The sequence below is a fragment of the Salmo salar genome, unplaced genomic scaffold, assembly GCF_905237065.1.
Source record: "Salmo salar unplaced genomic scaffold, Ssal_v3.1, whole genome shotgun sequence".
Lineage (NCBI taxonomy): Eukaryota > Metazoa > Chordata > Actinopteri > Salmoniformes > Salmonidae > Salmo > Salmo salar.
Window position 1 is genome coordinate 77,816 of NW_025550924.1, and position 25,715 is coordinate 103,530.

At 51.8% G+C, this 25,715-nt stretch overlaps 1 protein-coding gene across 1 annotated transcript in view; it reads right to left on the reverse strand.

The window, feature by feature from the left end:
* LOC106594004 (uncharacterized protein KIAA0930 homolog) overlaps positions 1–25,715 on the reverse strand; it is a 95,180-nt gene that overhangs the window by 62,460 nt on the left and 7,005 nt on the right. Inside the window, exons 2-3 of the mRNA XM_045714038.1 lie at positions 12,040–12,635; positions 3,831–3,968 (exon numbers count right to left, since the gene is read on the reverse strand). Of these exons, the coding sequence (XP_045569994.1) occupies positions 3,831–3,968; positions 12,040–12,635 (734 nt within the window). The remainder of the gene's footprint in view (positions 1–3,830; positions 3,969–12,039; positions 12,636–25,715) is intronic.

Genomic DNA, 25,715 nt, shown 5'->3' on the forward strand with positions numbered 1-25,715 from the left:
GGGACACTCCCAACCGTATGGGGAGGGGGGGACACTCCCAACCGTATGGGGAGGGGGGGACACTCCCAACCGTATGGGGAGGGGGGGACACTCCCAACCGTATGGGGAGGGGGGGGACACTCCCAACCGTATGGGGAGGGGGGACACTCCCAACCGTATGGGAGGGGGGGACACTCCCAACCGTATGGGGAGGGGGGGGACACTCCCAACCGTATGGGCGAGGGGGGACACTCCCAACCGTATGGGCGAGGGGGGACACTCCCAACCGTATGGGGGGGGGGACACTCCCAACCGTATGGGGGGGGGACACTCCCAACCGTATGGGGGGGCACTCCCAACCGTATGGGCGAGGGGGACACTCCCAACCGTATGGGCGAGGGGGGGACACTCCCAACCGTATGGGCGAGGGGGGACACTCCCAACCGTATGGGGGGGGACACTCCCAACCGTATGGGGGGGACGACACTCCCAACCGTATGGGGGGGGGGACGACACTCCCAACCGTATGGGGGGGGACGACACTCCCAACCGTATGGGGAGGGGGGACACTCCCAACCGTATGGGGAGGGGGGACACTCCCAACCGTATGGGGAGGGGGGGACACTCCCAACCGTATGGGGAGGGGGGACACTCCCAACCGTATGGGGAGGGGGGGACACTCCCAACCGTATGGGGAGGGGGGGACACTCCCAACCGTATGGGGAGGGGGGGACACTCCCAACCGTATGGGGAGGGGGGGACACTCCCAACCGTATGGGGAGGGGGGGACACTCCCAACCGTATGGGGAGGGGGGACACTCCCAACCGTATGGGGAGGGGGGGACACTCCCAACCGTATGGGGAGGGGGGGACACTCCCAACCGTATGGGGAGGGGGGGACACTCCCAACCGTATGGGCGAGGGGGACACTCCCAACCGTATGGGGGGGGGAGACACTCCCAACCGTATGGGGGGGACACTCCCAACCGTATGGGGGGGGCACTCCCAACCGTATGGGCGAGGGGGACACTCCCAACCGTATGGGCGAGGGGGGACACTCCCAACCGTATGGGCGAGGGGGACACTCCCAACCGTATGGGGGGGACACTCCCAACCGTATGGGGAGGGGGGGGACACTCCCAACCGTATGGGGAGGGGGGGACACTCCCAACCGTATGGGGAGGGGGGGACACTCCCAACCGTATGGGGAGGGGGGGACACTCCCAACCGTATGGGGGGGGGGGACACTCCCAACCGTATGGGGAGGGGGGGACACTCCCAACCGTATGGGGAGGGGGGACACTCCCAACCGTATGGGGAGGGGGGACACTCCCAACCGTATGGGGAGGGGGGGGACACTCCCAACCGTATGGGGAGGGGGGGACACTCCCAACCGTATGGGGAGGGGGGGACACTCCCAACCGTATGGGGAGGGGGGGACACTCCCAACCGTATGGGCGAGGGGGGACACTCCCAACCGTATGGGCGAGGGGGACACTCCCAACCGTATGGGCGAGGGGGGACACTCCCAACCGTATGGGCGAGGGGGACACTCCCAACCGTATGGGCGAGGGGGACACTCCCAACCGTATGGGCGAGGGGGGACACTCCCAACCGTATGGGCGAGGGGGGACACTCCCAACCGTATGGGCGGGACGGGGACACTCCCAACCGTATGGGGGGGGGAAACACTCCCAACCGTATGGGGGGGGGAACACTCCCAACCGTATGGGGAGGGGGACCGACACTCCCAACCGTATGGGGAGGGGGGGACACTCCCAACCGTATGGGGAGGGGGAACACTCCCAACCGTATGGGGAGGGGGACGACACTCCCAACCGTATGGGGAGGGGGACGACACTCCCAACCGTATGGGGAGGGGGGGCACTCCCAACCGTATGGGGAGGGGGGCACTCCCAACCGTATGGGGAGGGGGGCACTCCCAACCGTATGGGCGAGGGGGGGCACTCCCAACCGTATGGGGAGGGGGGGCACTCCCAACCGTATGGGCGAGGGGGGACACTCCCAACCGTATGGGCGAGGGGGGACACTCCCAACCGTATGGGGGGGACACTCCCAACCGTATGGGGGGGGACACTCCCAACCGTATGGGGGGGGACACTCCCAACCGTATGGGGGAGGCGACACTCCCAACCGTATGGGGGGGGACACTCCCAACCGTATGGGGAGGGGGGACACTCCCAACCGTATGGGGAGGGGGGGACACTCCCAACCGTATGGGGAGGGGGGGACACTCCCAACCGTATGGGGAGGGGGGGACACTCCCAACCGTATGGGGAGGGGGGGGACACTCCCAACCGTATGGGGAGGGGGGGACACTCCCAACCGTATGGGGAGGGGGGGGACACTCCCAACCGTATGGGGAGGGGGGGACACTCCCAACCGTATGGGGAGGGGGGGACACTCCCAACCGTATGGGCGAGGGGGGACACTCCCAACCGTATGGGCGAGGGGGGACACTCCCAACCGTATGGGGGGGGACACTCCCAACCGTATGGGGGGGGACACTCCCAACCGTATGGGGGGGCACTCCCAACCGTATGGGCGAGGGGGGACACTCCCAACCGTATGGGCGAGGGGGGACACTCCCAACCGTATGGGCGAGGGGGGACACTCCCAACCGTATGGGCGAGGGGGGACACTCCCAACCGTATGGGGAGGGGGGGACACTCCCAACCGTATGGGGAGGGGGGGACACTCCCAACCGTATGGGGAGGGGGGGACACTCCCAACCGTATGGGGAGGGGGACACTCCCAACCGTATGGGGAGGGGGGACACTCCCAACCGTATGGGGAGGGGGGGACACTCCCAACCGTATGGGGAGGGGGGACACTCCCAACCGTATGGGGGGGGGACACTCCCAACCGTATGGGCGAGGGGGGACACTCCCAACCGTATGGGCGAGGGGGGACACTCCCAACCGTATGGGCGAGGGGGGACACTCCCAACCGTATGGGCGAGGGGGGGACACTCCCAACCGTATGGGCGAGGGGGGACACTCCCAACCGTATGGGCGAGGGGGGGACACTCCCAACCGTATGGGCGGGGGGACACTCCCAACCGTATGGGCGGGGCGGGACACTCCCAACCGTATGGGCGGGACGGGGACACTCCCAACCGTATGGGGGGGGGGACACTCCCAACCGTATGGGGAGGGGGGAACACGACACTCCCAACCGTATGGGGAGGGGGGGGACACTCCCAACCGTATGGGGAGGGGGGGGAACACTCCCAACCGTATGGGGAGGGGGGACGACACTCCCAACCGTATGGGGAGGGGGGGACACTCCCAACCGTATGGGGACGGAGGGACACTCCCAACCGTATGGGGACGGAGGGACACTCCCAACCGTATGGGGACGGAGGGACACTCCCAACCGTATGGGGAGGGAGGGACACTCCCAACCGTATGGGGAGGAGGGACACTCCCAACCGTATGGGCAGGGAGGGACACTCCCAACCGTATGGGGAGGAGGGACACTCCCAACCGTATGGGGAGGAGGGACACTCCCAACCGTATGGGGAGGAGGGACACTCCCAACCGTATGGGGAGGAGGGACACTCCCAACCGTATGGGGAGGAGGGACACTCCCAACCGTATGGGGAGGAGGGACACTCCCAACCGTATGGGGAGGAGGGACACTCCCAACCGTATGGGGAGGAGGGACACTCCCAACCGTATGGGGAGGTTTGACACTCCCAACCGTATGGGGAGGGACACTCCCAACCATATGGGGAGGGACACTCCCAACCATATGGGGACACTATAACATTCTATATTCACTGTCTCACTCTCTCTTTCACACTCACACTCCTCTCGCTCGCTCACCTTCTTGCCCTCTGATTGGTCGGGGCTGACGTATGACAGCTTCCTGCGGACGTAAAACAACATGTCGTCCTGTTCCCGCGGCGACAGCTTCTCCATGAAGTACGTGGAGAACATCCATGTCCAGAACACGATGCGGCGCTAAAGCACCCGGGAGACAAGGTCAGAGGAGAGGAGTCCTTAAAGCACCCTGGAAGAAAGGTCAGAGGTCAGAGGTCAGACCTTAAAGCACCCTGGAAGGAAACAGAGGTCAGTCCTTAAAACACCCTGGAAGGAAACAGCAGGTCAGAGGTCAGTCCTTAAAGCACCCTGGAAGGAACGAGGTCAGAGGTCAGTCCTTAAAACACCCTGGAAGGAAGGTCAGAGGTCAGAGGTCAGTCCTTAAAGCACCCTGGAAGAAAGGTCAGAGGTCAGAGGCCTTAAAGCACCCTGGGAGAAAGGTCAGAGGTCAGAGGTCAGAGGTCAGACCTTAAAGCACCCTGGGAGAAAGGTCAGAGGTCAGAGGTCAGACCTTAAAGCACCCTGGGAGAAAACAGAGGTCAGAGGTCAGTCCTTAAAGCACCCTGGGAGAAAACAGAGGTCAGAGGTCAGTCCTTAAAGCACCCTGGAAGGAAACAGAGGTCAGAGGTCAGTCCTTAAAGCACCCTGGGAGAAAACAGAGGTCAGAGGTCAGTCCTTAAAGCACCCTGGAAGAAAACAGAGGTCAGAGATCAGTCCTTAAAGCACCCTGGAAGAAAACAGAGGTCAGAGGTCAGTCCTTAAAGCACCCTGGAAGAAAACAGAGGTCAGAGGTCAGTCCTTAAAGCACCCTGGAAGAAAACAGAGGTCAGAGGTCAGAGGTCACTCCTTAAAGCACCCTGGAAGGAAACAGAGGTCAGAGGTCAGTCCTTAAAGCACCCTGGGAGGAAACAGAGGTCAGAGGTCAGTCCTTAAAGCACCCTGGAAGGAAACAGAGGTCAGAGGTCAGTCCTTAAAGCACCCTGGAAGGAAACAGAGGTCAGAGGTCAGTCCTTAAAGCACCCTGGAAGAAAACAGAGGTCAGAGGTCAGACCTTAAAGCACCCTGGAAGGAAACAGAGGTCAGAGGTCAGTCCTTAAAGCACCCTGGAAGAAAACAGAGGTCAGAGGTCAGTCCTTAAAGCACCCTGGAAGAAAACAGAGGTCAGAGGTCAGAGGTCACTCCTTAAAGCACCCTGGAAGAAAACAGAGGTCACTCCTTAAAGCACCCTGGAAGAAAACAGAGGTCAGAGGTCAGTCCTTAAAGCACCCTGGAAGGAAAAGGTCAGAGGTCAGAGGTCACTCCTTAAAGCACCCTGGAAGGAAACAGAGGTCAGAGGTCAGTCCTTAAAACACCCTGGAAGAAAACAGAGGTCAGAGGTCAGTCCTTAAAGCACCCTGGAAGGAAACAGAGGTCAGAGGTCAGTCCTTAAAGCACCCTGGAAGAAAACAGAGGTCAGAGGTCAGTCCTTAAAGCACCCTGGAAGAAAACAGAGGTCAGAGGTCAGAGATCAGTCCTTAAAGCACCCTGGAAGAAAACAGAGGTCAGAGGTCAGAGGTCACTCCTTAAAGCACCCTGGAAGGAAACAGAGGTCAGAGGTCAGAGGTCACTCCTTAAAGCACCCTGGAAGGAAACAGAGGTCAGAGGTCAGTCCTTAAAGCACCCTGGAAGAAAACAGAGGTCAGTCCTTAAAACACCCTGGAAGGAAACAGAGGTCAGAGGTCAGACCTTAAAGCACCCTGGAAGGAAACAGAGGTCAGAGGTCAGTCCTTAAAGCACCCTGGAAGAAAACAGAGGTCAGAGGTCAGTCCTTAAAGCACCCTGGAAGGAAACAGAGGTCAGAGGTCAGTCCTTAAAGCACCCTGGAAGGAAACAGAGGTCAGAGGTCAGTCCTTAAAGCACCCTGGAAGAAAACAGAGGTCAGAGGTCAGAGGTCACTCCTTAAAGCACCCTGGAAGAAAACAGAGGTCAGTCCTTAAAGCACCCTGGAAGAAAACAGAGGTCAGAGGTCAGAGGTCAGTCCTTAAAGCACCCTGGAAGGAAACAGAGGTCAGAGGTCAGAGGTCAGTCCTTAAAGCACCCTGGAAGGAAACAGAGGTCAGAGGTCAGTCCTTAAAGCACCCTGGAAGAAAACAGAGGTCAGAGGTCAGACCTTAAAGCACCCTGGAAGGAAACAGAGGTCAGAGGTCAGTCCTTAAAGCACCCTGGAAGAAAACAGAGGTCAGAGGTCAGTCCTTAAAGCACCCTGGAAGAAAACAGAGGTCAGAGGTCAGAGGTCAGTCCTTAAAGCACCCTGGAAGGAAACAGAGGTCAGAGGTCAGAGGTCAGTCCTTAAAGCACCCTGGAAGGAAACAGAGGTCAGAGGTCAGTCCTTAAAGCACCCTGGAAGGAAACAGAGGTCAGAGGTCAGTCCTTAAAGCACCCTGGAAGGAAACAGAGGTCAGAGGTCAGTCCTTAAAACACCCTGGAAGGAAACAGAGGTCAGAGGTCAGTCCTTAAAGCACCCTGGAAGGAAACAGAGGTCAGAGGTCAGTCCTTAAAGCACCCTGGAAGGAAACAGAGGTCAGAGGTCAGTCCTTAAAGCACCCTGGAAGAAAACAGAGGTCAGAGGTCAGTCCTTAAAGCACCCTGGAAGAAAACAGAGGTCAGAGGTCAGTCCTTAAAACACCCTGGAAGGAAACAGAGGTCAGAGGTCAGTCCTTAAAACACCCTGGAAGAAAACAGAGGTCAGAGGTCAGTCCTTAAAGCACCCTGGAAGGAAACAGAGGTCAGAGGTCAGTCCTTAAAGCACCCTGGAAGAAAACAGAGGTCAGAGGTCAGTCCTTAAAGCACCCTGGAAGAAAACAGAGGTCAGAGGTCAGTCCTTAAAGCACCCTGGAAGGAAACAGAGGTCAGAGGTCAGTCCTTAAAACACCCTGGAAGAAAACAGAGGTCAGAGGTCAGTCCTTAAAGCACCCTGGAAGAAAACAGAGGTCAGAGGTCAGTCCTTAAAACACCCTGGAAGAAAACAGAGGTCAGAGGTCAGTCCTTAAAACACCCTGGAAGAAAACAGAGAGAGGTCAGAGGTCAGTCCTTAAAGCACCCTGGAAGGAAACAGAGAGAGGTCAGAGGTCAGTCCTTAAAGCACCCTGGAAGGAAACACAGAGAGGTCAAAGGTCATCCTTAAAACACCCTGGAAAGGTCCTATCACAGTTATCAGATCAAGAGGAGGACGGCACAGGGCCACTCCTGATTTACAGTAAACTCAGAGAAACAGTCTACTGTAATATGCCACTCCTGATTTACAGTAAACTCAGAGAAACAGTCTACTGTAATATGCCACTCCTGATTTACAGTAAACTCGTAGAGAAACAGTCTACTGTAATATGCCACTCCTGATTTACAGTAAACTCAGAGAAACAGTCTACTGTAATATGTCACTCCTGATTTACAGTAAACTCAGAGAAACAGTCTACTGTAATATCACGAGTGGCATTTACAGTAGACTGTTTCTCTATGAGTTTACAGTAAATCAGGAGTGGCATATTACAGTAGACTGTTTCTCTGAGTTACTGTAAATCAGAGATGGCATATTACAGTAGACTGTTTCTCTATGAAGTTTACTGTAAATCAGGAGTGGCATATTACAGTAAACTCATAGAGAAACAGTCTACTGTAATATGCCACTCCTGATTTACAGTAAACTCGTAGAGAAACAGTCTACTGTAATATGCCACTCCTGATTTACAGTAAACTCGTAGAGAAACAGTCTACTGTAATATGCCACTCCTGATTTACAGTAAACTCGTAGAGAAACAGTCTACTGTAATATGTCTTAAGAGGCTTATTGGCTTTGTCCTCAGGCAGATAGAATGGAGGTGAGATGATGTTCTGCCATCCTAAACGGCACCCATACAGAGCCTTCAGAAAGTATTCATACCCCTGGACTTATTCCACATGTTGTCGTGTTACAGCCTGAATTTAAAAATGGATCACATTTTATTTGGTCACTGATCTACACTCACTAACACACACACACACACACACACACACACACACACACACAACTCCACGATACCAAAGTGGAATTGTGTTTTTAGGAATTTTTTTAAACAAATTAATTCATAATGAAAAGCTGAAATGTATTGAGTCAATATATTTTCAACCCCTTGTGTTATGGCGAGCCTAAATAAGTTCAGGAGTAAAAAAAATGTGCTGAACAAGTCACATAATAAGTTGCATGGACTCACTCTGTGTGCAATAATAGTGTTGAACATGATTTTTTTAATGACTACCTCATCTCTGTACCTCCACACGTACAATTATCTGTTAGGTCCCTCAGTCGAGGAGTGAATTTCAAACACAGATTCAACCACAAAGACTTGGAAGGTTTTACGTTGCAAAGAAAGGCACCTATTGGTAGATGGGTAAAAAAAAGATTTTAAAAGCAGACATTGAATATATCCCTTTGAGCCTGGTGAAGTTATTAACTACACTTTGGATGGTGTATCAATACACCCAGTCACTACAAAGATACAGGCGTCCTTCCTAACTAAGTTGCCGGAGAGGAAGGAAACCACTCGGGGATTTCACCTAAATGACAGAGTGAAAAGAAGGAAGTCTGTACAGAATTAAAAAAAATATTCTAAAAACATGCATCCTGTTTACAACAAGATAGTAAAACTGCAAAAAAAAAAGTGTCCATGCAATTAACTTTTTGTCCTGAATACAAAGTGTTATGTTTGTGGCAAATCCAACACAACACATTACTGAGTACCACTCTCCATATTTTCAAGCATAGTGGTGGCTGCATCATGTTATGGGTGTGCTTGTGATCGTTAAGGACTGGGGAGTTTTTCAGGATAAAAAAGAAACAAAATGGAGTTAAGCACAGGCAAAATCCTTGAGGAAAACCTGGTTCAGTCCGCTTTCCACCAGACACTGGGAGAGGAATTCACCTTTCAGCAGGACAATAACCTAAAACACAAAGGTCAAATCTACACTGGAGTTACTTACCAAGACAACAGTGAATGTTCCTGAGTGGCCGAGTTACAGGTTTCATTTAAATCTGCTTGGAAATCTATGACAAGATCTGAAAATGGCTGTCTAGCAAAGATCAACAACCATCTTGACAGAATTTGAAGAATTTAGAAAATATATATTTTTTAAATGGGTAAATATTGCACAATTCAGATGTGGAAAGCTCTTAGAGCCTTACCCAGAAAGACTCACAGCTCTTAGAGACTTACCCAGAAAGAATCACAGCTCTTAGAGCCTTACCCAGAAAGACTCACAGCTCTTAGAGACCGACCCAGAAAGACTCACAGCTCTTAGAGACCTACCCAGAAAGACTCACGGCTCTTAGAGACCTACCCAGAAACACTCACGGCTCTTAGAGACCTACCCAGAAACACTCACGGCTCTTAGAGCCTTACCCAGAAACACTCACAGCTCTTAGAGCCTTACCCAGAAACACTCACAGCTCTTAGAGCCTTACCCAGAAACACTCACAGCTCTTAGAGCCTTACCCAGAAAGACTCACAGCTCTTAGAGACTGACCCAGAAAGACTCACAGCTGTAAATCGCTGCCAAATGTGATTCTAACATGTGTTGACTCAGAGCGTTGAATAATTAATTATCTAAATCAAGATATAAGTGCTTTACAAATGTTAGAATTTGTAAAGCACTTTCACAGCGTATTTTGTGTAGATCGTTGACAAAAAAAATGACAACAGAATCCATTTTAATCCCACTTCCACAACAAAATGTGGAAGAAGTCAAGGAGTGTGAACACTTCCTGAAAGCTCTGTATATTGTGCACTACTTTTGACCAGAGCCCATTGGGTCAGTAGTTTCCATTTCCATACAGTTTCACTGGTGCACTATATATAGGCAATAGGGTACCATTTCGGAGACAGACAGGGTTCTTCTCTAAATGGAGGGAAGCAGCTTCTGACACAAAATGGCCGTTCAGTTTAACTGCTCATTCATGAGAAACACATTCCCTCCATGCCATTTCATTACAGTGAGATTCAATTCAGTGCAACTTAAATCTACTGAAGCGCTTGTCCGACTTTGTTTTGCTTCCAACGTGACGTCAAAAGTCACGATGGGCATTTGGTTTAAATAACTTGTATTTATACATGCGTGTACATTACTCAAAGAAAATCCTCCTGAAACCATAAAATGCTGAAAGTGAAGCCTTTGTTCCTCTCAGACGAGTCTAGTTTCTACAGACAGAACGACAGGGAAGTGAAATACCACCACATTTCCTGATCCTTGTATTTTTTTTAAATTTTATTTAACCTTTATTTAACTCGGCAAGTCAGTTAAAAGAACAAAATGATTACATTTACAATGGACGGGCCTACACCGGACAAAACCCCGGACGACACCGGGCCAATTGTTCGCCGTTCCTACGGGACTCCCGATCACGGCCGCTTGTGATACAGCCTGGATTCGAACCAGGGTGTCTGTAGTGACGCCCTCTAGCACTGAGATGCAGCGTCTTTAAACCCCGCTGCGTCACTCGAGAGCCTCAACACACACACAACACAACACACACACAAACACACACAACATAATCTGACAGCGCTGCTAAACAATTTCCCACCAGAGTACAGAACGCAGCCAGCCTGTCACATCTTCCCTCGGAGGCTGAGCAAACAGACACTTCAGCTGTATATGAAACCCTCCAGCCAAGTGGACGCTGCTTCCAGGAAATCTCCTACTCATCATCATCATCATCAACAACAACTTTTCCACCTGACAGAGACTCAGGCTACTGAGAATAGTCACACACACACACACACACACACACACACACACACACACACACACACACACACACACTAGTCATCAGTGACCATGGCTCACCCATCACCTGACTGCTCTCATGAGCAACAAGAGCTCATGGTCTCAAAAGTGTCGCAGTGGTTTATTAAACGGCATCGCAGCGCTTGCGGCGTCACTACAGCCCCGGGGTTCGAACCCCCAGGCTGTGTCACAACCGGCCCGTGAACGGGAGACCAATGAGGCGGCGCACAATTGTCCCAGCTTCGTCCGGGTTAAGGGGAGGGTTTGGCCGGCCAGGATTTCCTTGTCCCATCGCGGTCTAGCGACTCCTTGTGGCGGGCCCGGGCACCTTGCAAGCTGACTACAGTCATTGGATGGTGTTTCCTCCGACACATTGGTGCGGCAGTGTGTCGAGAGAGAAACAGTGCGGCTTGGCAGGGTCGCGTTTCAGAGGACGCACGGCTCTCGACCTTCACATCTCCTGAGTCCGTACAGGAGTTCCAGCGATGGGACAAGACTGTAACTACCAATTGGATACCATGAAATTGTGGACAAAAAGGAGTAAAAAGTGATAGATAGATAGATAGATAGATAGATAGATAGATAGATAGATAGATAGATAGATCTCACTTCAGTACTCTCACATCTCACTTGGCCCCCCCCAACCACAACACCTAGCTAACCAGCCGAGGCCCCCCCCCAACCACAACACCTAGCTAACCAGCCGAGGGCCCCCCCCAACCACAACACCTAGCTAACCAGCCGAGGCCCCCCCCAACCACAACACCTAGCTAACCAGCCGAGGGCCCCCCAACCACAACACCTAGCTAACCAGCCGAGGGCCCCCCCCAACCACAACACCTAGCTAACCAGCCGAGGGCCCCCCCCAACCACAACACCTAGCTAACCAGCCGAGGCCCCCCCCAACCACAACACCTAGCTAACCAGCCGAGGCCCCCCCCAACCACAACACCTAGCTAACCAGCCGAGGCCCCCCCCAACCACAACACCTAGCTAACCAGCCGAGGGCCCCCCCCAACCACAACACCTAGCTAACCAGCCGAGGCCCCCCAACCACAACACCTAGCTAACCAGCCGAGGGCCCCCCCAACCACAACACCTAGCTAACCAGCCGAGGGCCCCCCCAACCACAACACCTAGCTAACCAGCCGAGGGCCCCCACCACCCAAAAAGCTATAACAGTAGAATGTACAAGGTGTAGATCAGTCATTACAGACCTTAGAGATATTTATAACCTGCCAGATATCTCCAGATCAACTAGCCCATGTCAGCTGATGTTTTTTAAGCCCATAGATTTTGTCGAAATGTTTGAGTCAAGCAAATATCACATGCATTCACATCTCCCTCTCATTGCCCCTAGCGACCAGGACTGAAGGCACCTCCCTCTCATTGCACCTAGCGACCAGGAGACTGAAGGCACCTCCCTCTCATTGCCCCTAGCGACCAGTACTGAAGGCACCTCCCTCTCATTGCCCTTAGCTACCAGGACTGAAGGCACCTCCCTCTCGTTGCCCCTAGCAACCAGGACCGAAGGCACCTCCCTCTCGTTGCCCCTAGCAACCAGGACCGAAGGCACCTCCCTCTCATTGCCCCTAGCGACCAGTACTGAAGGCACCTCCCTCTCATTGCCCTTAGCTACCAGGACTGAAGGCACCTCCCTCTCGTTGCCCCTAGCAACCAGGACCGAAGGCACCTCCCTCTCGTTGCCCCTAGCAACCAGGACCGAAGGCACCTCCCTCTCATTGCCCCTAGCGACCAGTACTGAAGGCACCTCCCTCTCATTGCCCCTAGCGACCAGGAATGAAGGCACCTCCCTCTCGTTGCCCCTAGCAACCAGGACCGAAGGCACCTCCCTCTCGTTGCCCCTAGCAACCAGGACCGAAGGCACCTCCCTCTCATTGCCCCTAGCGACCAGTACTGAAGGCACCTCCCTCTCATTGCCCCTAGCGACCAGGAATGAAGACACCTCCCTCTCATTGCCCCTAGCGACCAGGACTGAAGACACCTCCCGACACCCTGAGGACCTGGACAAACATTGAATACCGAAGCAACCTCTGGCCTGGCCTGGTCTGGTGTCCAGAGTCAATTACTGTTGCAGAGAGGAGAGGAGACAGGAAGCTACCTCTGGTCTGGTCTGGTCTCCAGAGTCAGTTAGTGTTGTAGAGAGGAGAGGAGACAGGAAGCTACCTCTGGTCTGGTCTCCAGAGTCAGTTAGTGTTGTAGAGAGGAGAGGAGACAGGAAGCTACCTCTGGTCTGGTCTGGTCTCCAGAGTTAGTTAGTGTTGTAGAGAGGAGAGGAGACAGGAAGCTACCTCTGGTCTGGTCTCCAGAGTCAGTTAGTGTTGTAGAGAGGAGACAGGAAGCTACCTCTGGTCTGGTCTGGTCTGCAGAGTCAGTTAGTGTTGTAGAGAGGAGAGGAGACAGGAAGCTACCTCTGGTCTGGTCTGGTCTCCAGAGTCAGTTAGTGTTGTAGAGAGGAGAGGAGACAGGAAGCTACCTCTGGTCTGGTCTCCAGAGTCAGTTAGTGTTGTAGAGAGGAGAGGAGACAGGAAGCTACCTCTGGTCTGGTCTCCAGAGTCAGTTAGTGTTGTAGAGAGGAGAGGAGACAGGAAGCTACCCTGGTCTGGTCTGGTCTCCAGAGTCAGTTAGTGTTGTAGAGAGGAGAGGAGACAGGAAGCTACCTTGTCTGGTCTGGTCTCCAGAGTTAGTTAGTGTTGTAGAGAGGAGAGGAGACAGGAAGCTACCTCTGGTCTGGTGTCCAGAGTCAGTTAGTGTTGTAGAGAGGAGAGGAGACAGGAAGCTACCTCTGGTCTGGTCTCCAGAGTCGGTTAGGAGTGGATGACCTTGTTCTGAAAAGACGGGAGAGACGCTGCCAGCACAGTTGGACACAGGAGAGGAGAGAGGAAGTGAAACACTGAGCTTTAACTTCGCCGGGTAATAGAGCGTGGAGAGAGAGAGAGATGAGAATGAGAGACGCATGAAGAAAGTGTGTGTAAAGACCCTGCCATCCCTCGCTGTGTCGGGTCACAACAGAACCGCTACCCTGCCGTGTCGGGTCACAACAGAACCGCTACCCTGCCGTGTCGGGTCACAACAGAACCTCGACCCTGCCGTGTCGGGTCACAACAGAACCTCGACCCTGCCGTGTCGGGTCACAACAGAACCTCGACCCTGCCGTGTCGGGTCACAACAGAACCTCGACCCTGCCGTGTCGGGTCACAACAGAACCTCGACCCTCGCCGTGTCGGGTCACAACAGAACCTCGACCCTGCCGTGTCGGGTCACAACAGAACCGCTACCCTGCCGTGTCGGGTCACAACAGAACCTCTACCCTGCCGTGTCGGGTCACAACAGAACCTCGACCCTGCCGTGTCGGGTCACAACAGAACCTCGACCCTGCCGTGTCGGGTCACAACAGAACCTCGACCCTGCCGTGTCGGGTCACAACAGAACCTCGACCCTGCCGTGTCGGGTCACAACAGAACCTCGACCCTGCCGTGTCGGGTCACAACAGAACCTCGACCCTGCCGTGTCGGGTCACAACAGAACCTCGACCCTGCCGTGTCGGGTCACAACAGAACCTCGACCCTGCCGTGTCGGGTCACAACAGAACCTCGACCCTGCCGTGTCGGGTCACAACAGAACCTCGACCCTGCCGTGTCGGGTCACAACAGAACCGCTACCCTGCCGTGTCGGGTCACAACAGAACCTCTACCCTGCCGTGTCGGGTCACAACAGAACCTCGACCCTGCCGTGTCGGGTCACAACAGAACCTCGACCCTGCCGTGTCGGGTCACAACAGAACCTCGACCCTGCCGTGTCGGGTCACAACAGAACCTCGACCCTGCCGTGTCGGGTCACAACAGAACCTCGACCCTGCCGTGTCGGATCACAACAGAACCTCTACCCTGCCGTGTCGGATCACAACAGAACCTCTACCCTGCCGTGTCGGGTCACAACAGAACCTCGACCCTGCCGTGTCGGGTCACAACAGAACCTCGACCCTGCCGTGTCGGGTCACAACAGAACCTCTACCCTGCCGTGTCGGGTCACAACAGAACCACTACCCTGCTGTGTCGGGTCACAACAGAACCTCTACAACTCTTTCCCCCTGATGCTGATTGGAGGAGAGAATCACCACAGAGGTTGTTCATCACTCAGGCTCCGTGCCAAATGGCACCCTACTCTTATATAGAGCGAGGAGAGAGACGAGAAAGGAGAGAAGAGAGACGAGACAAGTAGAGAAGAGAGACGAGAAAGGAGAGAAGAGAAAGGAGAGTAGAGAGACGAGAGAAGAGGGACGAGAAAGGAGAGAAGAGAGACGAGCAAGGAGAGAAGAGAGACGAGACAAGGAGAGGAGAGAGAAGAGAAAGGAGAGGAGAGGGACGAGAAAGGAGAGGAGAGGGACGAGAAAGGAGAGAAGAGAGACGAGACAAGGAGAGGAGAGGGACGAGAAAGGAGAGGAGAGGGACGAGAAAGGAGAGAAGAGAGACGAGACAAGGAGAGGAGAGGGACGAGAAAGGAGAGGAGAGGGACGAGAAAGGAGAGAAGAAGGACGAGAAAGGAGAGGAGAGGGACGAGAAAGGAGAGAATAGGGTGCCATTTGGGACATCCTGAGCCTGGAGGAGGACAGAGGAGAACTCTGATTCCAAATCAATACCTCTTCCACACCAGAGTAACACAAGGCTGGATAGAAGCGACAGACACACTGCTGTCTGGCATATAGTGAGACAATCCTGGAGACCACTGAGGAGGTTGTCCTTGTCCTGCAGTGTTGTCCTCTGTTCTCCCCCTCTATATCTGGCCCGTCATGGAAAAACAATGAGGGAGAGGAGTGGGAGAGAGGAGGGGAGGGAGAGGAGGGGAGGGAGAGAGGAGTGGGATTAGAGGAGGGAGAGAGAGGAATGGGAGAGAGAGAGGGGGAGGGAGAGAGAGGAGTGGAGGGAGAGGAGGGGAGGGAGAGAGAGGAGGGGAGGGAGAGAGAGGAGTGGAGGGAGAGAGAGGAGTGGAGGGAGAGAGAGGAGGGAGAGAGAGGAATGGGAGAGAGAGGGGGGAGGAGGGAGGGAGAGAGGGGGAGGAGGGAGGGAGAGAGAGGGAGGAGGGAGAGGAGTGGGAGAGAGGGGGAGGGAGAGGAGTGGGAGAGAGAGGGGAGGGAGAGAGAGGGGAGGGAGAGGAGTGGGAGAGAGAGGAATGGGAGAGAGAGAGGGGGAGGGGGAGGGAGAGAGAGGGGGAGGGAGAGGAGTGGGAGAGAGGTGAGGAAGGTTCATCCAGGATGCTGACAGCAGCAGGATGTGACCACTGATCTGTCCTCTGGACTGAACCATGAGCTCACTGTTTTCTCCCTTCCCAGCCTCCTCCACTCCCCTCACTACACAGCACAGGGCAGGAGAGAGATGAGGAGGGAGGAGAGGGGGATGTGAGAGGTGGGGAGGGAGGGAGGAGAAGGGGTGAGGGGTGGGGAGGTGAGGAGAGGGGGCGAGAGAAGCAAAAGGAGCAGGGCTTGTTTTTTCCCACACAGACACAAGAAGCCTCCTACCTAGAACAGTAGCCTTATGGAGCCTGGTCTATAGTAGTGCACTATATAGGGAATAGGGCTCTGGTCTATAGTAGTGCACTATATAGGGAATAGGGCTCTGGTCTATAGTAGTGCACTATATAGGGAATAGGGCCCTGGTCTATAGTAGTACACTATATAGGGAATAGGGCTCTGGTCTAAAGTAGTGCACTATATAGGGAATAGGGCTCTGGTCTAAAGTAGTGTACTATATAGGGAATAGGGCTCTGGTCTATAGTAGTGTACTATATAGGGAATAGGGCTCTGGTCTATAGTAGTGTACTATATAGGGAATAGGGCTCTGGTCTATAGTAGTGTACTATATAGGGAATAGGGCTCTGGTCTAAAGTAGTGCACTATATAGGGAATAGGGCTCTGGTCTATAGTAGTGCACTATATAGGGAATAGGGCTCTGGTCTAAAGTAGTGCACTATATAGGGAATAGGGCTCTGGTCTATAGTAGTGTACTATATAGGGAATAGGGCTCTGGTCTATAGTAGTGTACTATATAGGGAATAGGGCTCTGGTCTAAAGTAGTGCACTATATAGGGAATAGGGCTCTGGTCTATAGTAGTGCACTATATAGGGAATAGGGCTCTGGTCTAAAGTAGTACACTATATAGGGAATAGGGCTCTGGTCTATAGTATCACTATATAGGGAATAGGGCTCTGGTCTATAGTAGTGCACTATATAGGGAATAGGGCTCTGGTCTATAGTAGTGCACTATATAGGGAATAGGGCTCTGGTCTAAAGTAGTGCACTATATAGGGAATAGGGCTCTGGTCTATAGTAGTGTACTATATAGGGAATAGGGCTCTGGTCTATAGTAGTGCACTATATAGGGAATAGGGCTCTGGTCTAAAGTAGTGCACTATATAGGGAATAGGGCTCTGGTCTATAGTAGTGTACTATATAGGGAATAGGGCTCTGGTCTAAAGTAGTGCAATATATAGGGAATAGGGCTCTGGTCTATAGTAGTGCACTATATAGGGAATAGGGCTCTGGTCTATAGTAGTACACTATATAGGGAATAGGGCTCTGGTCTATAGTAGTGCACTACATAGGGAATAGGGCTCTGGTCTATAGTAGTGCACTACATAGGGAATAGGGCTCTGGTCTATAGTAGTGTACTATATAGGGAATAGGGCCCTGGTCTATAGTAGTGCACTATATAGGGAATAGGGCTCTGGTCTATAGTAGTGCACTATATAGGGAATAGGGCTCTGGTCTATAGTAGTGCACTATATAGGGAATAGGGCCCTGGTCTAAAGTAGTGCACTACATAGGGAATAGGGCTCTGGTCTATAGTAGTGCACTATATAGGGAATAGGGCTCTGGTCTATAGTAGTGCACTATATAGGGAATAGGGCCCTGGTCTATAGTAGTACACTATATAGGGAATAGGGCTCTGGTCTAAAGTAGTGCACTATATAGGGAATAGGGCTCTGGTCTATAGTAGTGCACTATATAGGGAATAGGGCTCTGGTCTATAGTAGTGTACTATATAGGGAATAGGGCTCTGGTCTATAGTAGTGTACTATATAGGGAATAGGGCTCTGGTCTATAGTAGTGCACTATATAGGGAATAGTTTTACAATTTGCACATCATTACAACACTGTATACGGACATAAGACGACATTTAAAAAAAATGTGAGTAATGTTTACGGTTCATTTTTTTTTTTTATTGTTTATTTCACATTTGTTTATTATCTACTTCACTTGCTTTTTCCGTGTAAACATAAGTTCCCCTATGCCCCTTCCCAATAAAGCCCCTTAAAATTGGGAGTCTGGATGCAGGGAGGGTCGTGGTTGATGTCAGGAGAGAGGCGTGTCTTGGTGCTGTGCGTGTCGAGACACATTATCAGTGAACCTGCCTGATGCAGACTGACTGTAGAGACTCAAGAACCCATGTGCCAACAAACAAACGTTTTGATAACTGTGTGTAAAAATCTCTCTAAGATAAGGTGACTTTTATAAATAATATTTGCTGGTCTGTGGTGTGTAATGAGGAACAACCCAGACGCTGCACATTGCAGTTACTAATAAGCATTAAACTAGTAAGAATATAAACTATAAAAACGGTTAAATCCCTGTTGATCGATATGGTTAACAGGGATGAGGCAAAAGGAAAATCGCAAATAAGTCTGGCTGCACAGCCGATTGGCAAACATACTGTAAATTGAGAAATCATGTGACTAAACAAAAGTAAAATAAACTACACTATGAAACAAAGATAAAAATGACATAAAATAATGACAGTAAAAAGCTTATTGTTGTCTATCAACAACGACAAGCCACCCGGGGTCTGACAACTTGGATGGAAAAATTACTGAGGATAATAGCGGACGATATTTGCCGCTCCTATTTGCCATGTTTTCAAATCGAAGCCAACTAGAGAGCGTGTGCGCCCCCTCAGGCCTGGAGGGAAGCTAAAGTAAAGCACACTTTTTATTGGCTCAAACAGCCAACCAATCATCCTGTTACCATCCTGTTATTCATTTCGTTTGAGCCAATAAAAGTGTACTTTGCGATTCTTGGGTAACGGAATTACTTTAGCTTCCACTCCAGGCCTGAGGGGGCGCACGCTTTCCCGTAGGCTTAGATTGGAAAAAAATGGTTGTTGTTGTTTCTTACATCATTTCCTCAGAACGTTTCATGTATTTTTTTTTTTACCTACAGCCAGAAATAACTTTTGGATTAGATTGGCCGGTCAGAAATTCAACATCCCTGGCCCCTGGATCCTTTGTTTGCAGCTCTACTCATCATCTCGGGGAACTGCACCATAACGCTGACGCTGGAGAAGAGGTAGAAGGAGCCGGGGCCCCTAGTCTGGATTCAGGAGGCGTGCGTCACATCCACCGCTTCAGAGTATATTACTCGCTAACGTTCAGTCCCTGGACAACAAAAGTAGACGAAGTTCAGGGCGAGGATCTCCTTCCAGAGAGACATCGTGGACTGTAACATACTCTGTTTTACGGAATCATGGCTCTCTAACGGATATATTGTCCCTGTCCATTCCTCCGTCCGTCGCGCAGACAGGAAGCAAGAACTCTCCGGGTAAAAGAAAAGCGGAGAAGTTTGTTTCATGATTAACTAGTCGTGGTGTGATCGTGGTAACGCATAAGAACTCAAGTCCTTTCGTTCTCCCGATCTGGAATGCCTTTCCAAATGCCGATCGCGTTACCTCCCGAGATAATTTTCTTCGGTCATCGTCACTGCCGAGTATATCCCCCTCCCAAAGCCGACACCATGACGGCGCTCAAGGAACTACATCGGACTTTGTGCAAACTGGAAAACCTCATATCCCGCGGACGCATTTATCGTAGCTGGGGACTTCAATAAAGGAAATCTGAGGAAATTGCTACACGCCCATATCACGGACCCTGGATCATTGCCACTCTCTCTTCTGGGACGGCTACAAAGCCCTCCCCATCCTTCCCTTCAGCAAATCAAATCACGCCTCCATTTTGCTCCTCCCCGCCTATTAGGTATAAACTTAAAAACAGGAAGCACCCGTGTTAAGGTCTGACCAATCGGAATCTACGCTCCAAGATTGTTTTGAACAGGCGGTCTAAAAAAATGTTTTGGGTCGCCTCAGAATCGTATGGACATAAACACTGACTGGGTTCATCAGGAAGTACATAGATGATGTCGTCCCCACTCTGATGATTAGAAGGTATCCCAACCAGAAACCGTGGATATACGGAAGCGTTCACGCAAAACGGAAAAGGGGCGAACCACTGCATTTAACCACGGCAAGGTGACTGGGAACATGGACGTGAAACAAACATACAAGCTATGACCTCCGTAAGGGAATCAAGGAGTCAAAATGACAGTGCAGAAGACAAAACGTGGAGTTGCAATTCAACTGCTCAGACGCGAGACGTATGTGGCAGGGACTCCAGACAATCACGTCGAAGACACTGACATCTCGCTCCAAGACAAGCTAAAACACCTTCGCCCGCTTCGAAGAATACAACATCGAGCCATTGACGCGGGCCCCTAACGCTCTCGAGGACCGTGTGCTCTCGTTCTCCATGGCTGACGTGAGTAAGTCATTTAAGCGTCTTAACCCTCGCGAGGCTGCAGGCCCAGACGGCATCCCAAGCTGCATTCTCAGAACATGTGCAAACCAGCCGGCTGATGAAGTGTTCACGGACATATTCAATCTCTCCATATACCAATCTGTTGTCCCCACTTGCTTCAAAATGTCCACCATTGTTCCTGTACCCAAGAATGCGAAGGGAAATTAAATTACTAAATCGCCCCATAGCACTCACTCTGTCATGATGAAGCACCACTTCCACTTTACCCAACACCCTAAACCCACCTCAATTCACATACCGCCCTAACAGATCCACAGACTCACCGTTAAGCTCAGGGTCCTGGGTCTGAACCCCTCCCTGTGCAACTGGATCCTGACGGGACGACCCCAAGTGGCAAAGGTTGACAACAACACCTCTGCTACGCTGACCATCAACACAGGTACCCCACAAGGGTGCGTGCTCAGCCCTCTCCTGTAATCCACCACCAGCCTGGTAGGCCCTCTCCTGTAATCCACCACCAGCCTGGTAGGCCCTCTCCTGTAATCCCTGTAATCCACCACCAGCCTGGTAGGCCCTCTCCTGTAATCCCTGTAATCCACCACCAGCCTGGTAGGCCCTCTCCTGTAATCCACCACCAGCCTGGTAGGCCCTCTCCTGTAATCCCTGTAATCCACCACCAGCCTGGTAGGCCCTCTCCTGTAATCCCTGTAATCCACCACCAGCCTGGTAGGCCCTCTCCTGTAATCCACCACCAGCCTGGTAGGTCCTCTCCTGTAATCCACCACCAGCCTGGTAGGCCCTCTCCTGTAATCCCTGTAATCCACCACCAGCCTGGTAGGCCCTCTCCTGTAATCCACCACCAGCCTGGTAGGCCCTCTCCTGTAATCCACCACCAGCCTGGTAGGCCCTCTCCTGTAATCCACCACCAGCCTGGTAGGCCCTCTCCTGTAATCCCTGTAATCCACCACCAGCCTGGTAGGCCCTCTCCTGTAATCCACCACCAGCCTGGTAGGCCCTCTCCTGTAATCCACCACCAGCCTGGTAGGCCCTCTCCTGTAATCCCTGTAATCCACCACCAGACTGGTAGGCCCTCTCCTGTAATCCACCACCAGCCTGGTAGGCCCCTCTCCTGTAATCCACCACCAGCCTGGTAGGCCCTCTCCTGTAATCCCTGTAATCCACCACCAGACTGGTAGGCCCTCTCCTGTAATCCACCACCAGACTGGTAGGCCCTCTCCTGTAATCCCTGTAATCCACCACCAGCCTGGTAGGCCCTCTCCTGTAATCCACCACCAGCCTGGTAGGCCCTCTCCTGTAATCCCTGTAATCCACCACCAGCCTGGTAGGCCCTCTCCTGTAATACCTGTAATCCACCACCAGCCTGGTAGGCCCTCTCCTGTAATCCCTGTAATCCACCACCAGCCTGGTAGGCCCTCTCCTGTAATCCCTGTAATCCACCACCAGACTGGTAGGTCCTCTCCTGTAATCCCTGTAATCCACCACCAGCCTGGTAGGCCCTCTCCTGTAATCCACCACCAGACTGGTAGGCCCTCTCCTGTAATCCACCACCAGCCTGGTAGGCCCTCTCCTGTAATCCACCACCAGCCTGGTAGGCCCTCTCCTGTAATCCACCACCAGCCTGGTAGGCCCTCTCCTGTAATCCACCACCAGACTGGTAGGCCATCTCCTGTAATCCACCACCAGACTGGTAGGTCTACTACTAGTGAACAGCAGCACCAGAGAGATGTTAATAAAGCCCTGGTCTATATATGGAGTAGAGCTCCTCTCCCAGAGAGACATTAATAAAGCCCCGGTCTATATATGGAGTAGAGCTCCTCTCTCTCCCAGAGAGACGTTAATAAAGCCCTGGTCTATATATGGAGTAGAGCTCCTCTCCCAGAGAGACGTTAATAAAGCCCTGGTCTATATATGGAGTAGAGCTCCTCTCTCTCCCAGAGAGACATTAATAAAGCCCTGGTCTATATATGGAGTAGAGCTCCTCTCCCAGAGAGACGTTAATAAAGCCCTGGTCTATATATGGAGTAGAGCTCCTCTCCCAGAGAGACATTAATAAAGCCCTGGTCTATATATGGAGTAGAGCTCCTCTCCCAGAGAGACGTTAATAAAGCCCTGGTCTATATATGGAGTAGAGCTCCTCTCTCTCCCAGAGAGACGTTAATAAAGCCCTGGTCTATATATGGAGTAGAGCTCCTCTCTCTCCCAGAGAGACGTTAATAAAGCCCTGGTCTATATATGGAGTAGAGCTCCTCTCTCCCAGAGAGACGTTAATAAAGCCCCGGTCTATATATGGAGTAGAGCTCCTCTCTCTCCCAGAGAGACGTTAATAAAGCCCTGGTCTATATATGGAGTAGAGCTCCTCTCTCTCCCAGAGAGACGTTAATAAAGCCCCTGGTCTATATATGGAGTAGAGCTCCTCTCTCTCCCAGAGAGACGTTGATAAAGCCCCTGGTCTATATATGGAGTAGAGCTCCTCTCTCTCCCAGAGAGACGTTAATAAAGCCCTGGTCTATATATGGAGTAGAGCCCCTCTCCCAGAGAGACGTTAATAAAGCCCTGGTCTATATATGGAGTAGAGCTCCTCTCTCTCCCAGAGAGACGTTGATAAAGCCCTGGTCTATATATGGAGTAGAGCTCCTCTCTCTCCCAGAGAGACGTTGATAAAGCCCTGGTCTATATACGGAGTAGAGCTCCTCTCTCTCCCAGAGAGACGTTAATAAAGCCCCGGTCTATATATGGAGTAGAGCTCCTCTCCCAGAGAGACGTTAATAAAGCCCTGGTCTATATATGGAGTAGAGCTCCTCTCTCTCCCAGAGAGACGTTGATAAAGCCCTGGTCTATATATGGAGTAGAGCTCCTCCTCTCCCAGAGAGACGTTAATAAAGCCCTGGTCTATATATGGAGTAGAGCTCCTCTCTCTCCCAGAGAGACGTTGATAAAGCCCTGGTCTATATATGGAGTAGAGCTCCTCTCTCTCCCAGAGAGACGTTGATAAAGCCCTGGTCTATATATGGAGTAGAGCTCCTCTCTCTCCCAGAGAGACGTTAATAAAGCCCTGGTCTATATACGGAGTAGAGCTCCTCTCCCAGAGAGACGTTAATAAAGCCCTGGTCTATATATGGAGTAGAGCTCCTCTCTCTCCCAGAGAGACGTTAATAAAGCCCTGGTCTATATATGGAGTAGAGCTCCTCTCTCTCCCAGAGAGACGTTAATAAAGCCCTGGTCTATATATGGAGTAGAGCTCCTCTCCCAGAGAGACGTTAATAAAGCCCTGGTCTATATATGGAGTAGAGCTCCTCTCCCAGAGAGACGTTGATAAAGCCCTGGTCTATATATGGAGTAGAGCTCCTCTCCCAGAGAGACGTTAATAAAGCCCTGGTCTATATATGGAGTAGAGCTCCTCTCTCTCCCAGAGAGACGTTAATAAAGCCCTGGTCTATATATGGAGTAGAGCTCCTCTCTCTCCCAGAGAGACGTTAATAAAGCCCTGGTCTATATATGGAGTAGAGCTCCTCTCCCAGAGAGACGTTAATAAAGCCCTGGTCTATATATGGAGTAGAGCTCCTCTCCCAGAGAGACGTTAATAAAGCCCTGGTCTATATATGGAGTAGAGCTCCTCTCCCAGAGAGACGTTAATAAAGCCCTGGTCTATATATGGAGTAGAGCTCCTCTCTCTCCCAGAGAGATGTTAATAAAGCCCTGGTCTATATATGGAGTAGAGCTCCTCTCTCTCCCAGAGAGACGTTAATAAAGCCCTGGTCTATATACGGACTACAGCTCCTCTCAGCTCTGTTCTGTTCCTGAACACTTTTCCAGAACAACTCATAACAACAGGAGAGGTAGAAATCACTAAAATCTATTCTTGTGTTTCTCCTCAGTCAAAAAATGTTAGGCTATAAATGTGACTATTTCTATTACAACTATTTCAGTTGACTTTTATACTACAAGACCAACGCTCTGATGCGGTCTGTCAAAACAGGAAACTACAACATATAACACTGTTATATGAGGAACACATATAACACTGTGTTCCTCTGTTGTCACAGAGGAACACACACACACACACACACACACACACACACACACACACACACACACACACACACACACACACACACACACACACACACACGCGCTACCTGATCACAGAGATGAGACAGTCTTCTAAGACTGTCTGACATCCCAGGGAAGACTAACAAGGTGTTAACTGGTTATCGCTGGCTTGTCCAAAGAACTCTGACGGTCTAAATCATGACTGTAGTAGAACGAAGAGAGGACATGTTTAAAACTGCCCATAATCCTCTGGTATGTGTTGTGCTTGTTTATGGGATGTTGTCTGTATGTACTGGAATTGCTGCTAAATATATCTCCTCACTGAGGACGTGAACGTTGTCTAAACTAAAACATATTGAGTCCCTTGTTGGTTGGTTAACAGCCTCCCATTGAAGACTCCTGCCAATAGATATCAGACAGACAGTAGGTCCCTCTATATGAGAGAGAGAGACAGAGAGGAGAGAGAAAGAGAAAGACAGAGAGAGAGAGAAAGAGAAAGACAGAGAGAGAGAGAGAAAGAGAGAGATATGATACAGGACCTCATTATAACCTGCAGTCCTCCTCAAGATGCTCATACAGCATCAGTAACTAGAGTAGAGGACTGGGTAGTGGGGCAGGGAGTCAGAGTCATAGGGCCGTGGCCATCAGTAACTAGAGGAGAGGACTGGGTAGTGGGGCAGGGAGTCAGAGTCATAGGGCCGTGGCCATCAGTAACTAGAGGAGAGGACTGGGTAGTGGGGCAGGGAGTCAGAGTCATAGGGCCGTGGCCATCAGTAACTAGAGGAGAGGACTGGGTAGTGGGGCAGGGAGTCAGAGTCATAGGGCTGTGGCCATCAGTAACTAGAGGAGAGGACTGGGTAGTGGGGCAGGGAGTCAGAGTCATAGGGCCGTGGCCATCAGTAACTAGAGTAGAGGACTGGGTAGTGGGGCAGGGAGTCAGAGTCATAGGGCCGTGGCCATCAGTAACTAGAGGAGAGGACTGGGTAGTGGGGCAGGGAGGAGTCATAGGGCCGTGGCCATCAGTAACTAGAGGAGAGGACTGGGTAGTGGGGCAGGGAGTCAGAGTCATAGGGCCGTGGCCATCAGTAACTAGAGTAGAGGACTGGGTAGTGGGGCAGGGAGTCAGAGTCATAGGGCCGTGGCCATCAGTAACTAGAGGAGAGGACTGGGTAGTGGGGCAGGGAGTCAGAGTCATAGGGCCGTGGCCATCAGTAACTAGAGTAGAGGACTGGGTAGTGGGGCAGGGAGTCAGAGTCATAGGGCCGTGGCCATCAGTAACTAGAGGAGAGGACTGGGTAGTGGGGCAGGGAGTCATAGGGCCGTGGCCAACTGGCCCGTTGATCTGTATCCGTGACGTCCAAAAGCTTCCTCAAAATGGGAGATGACGTGTCCATGCATTTTTACGGAAAGAAAAAAATGTTCA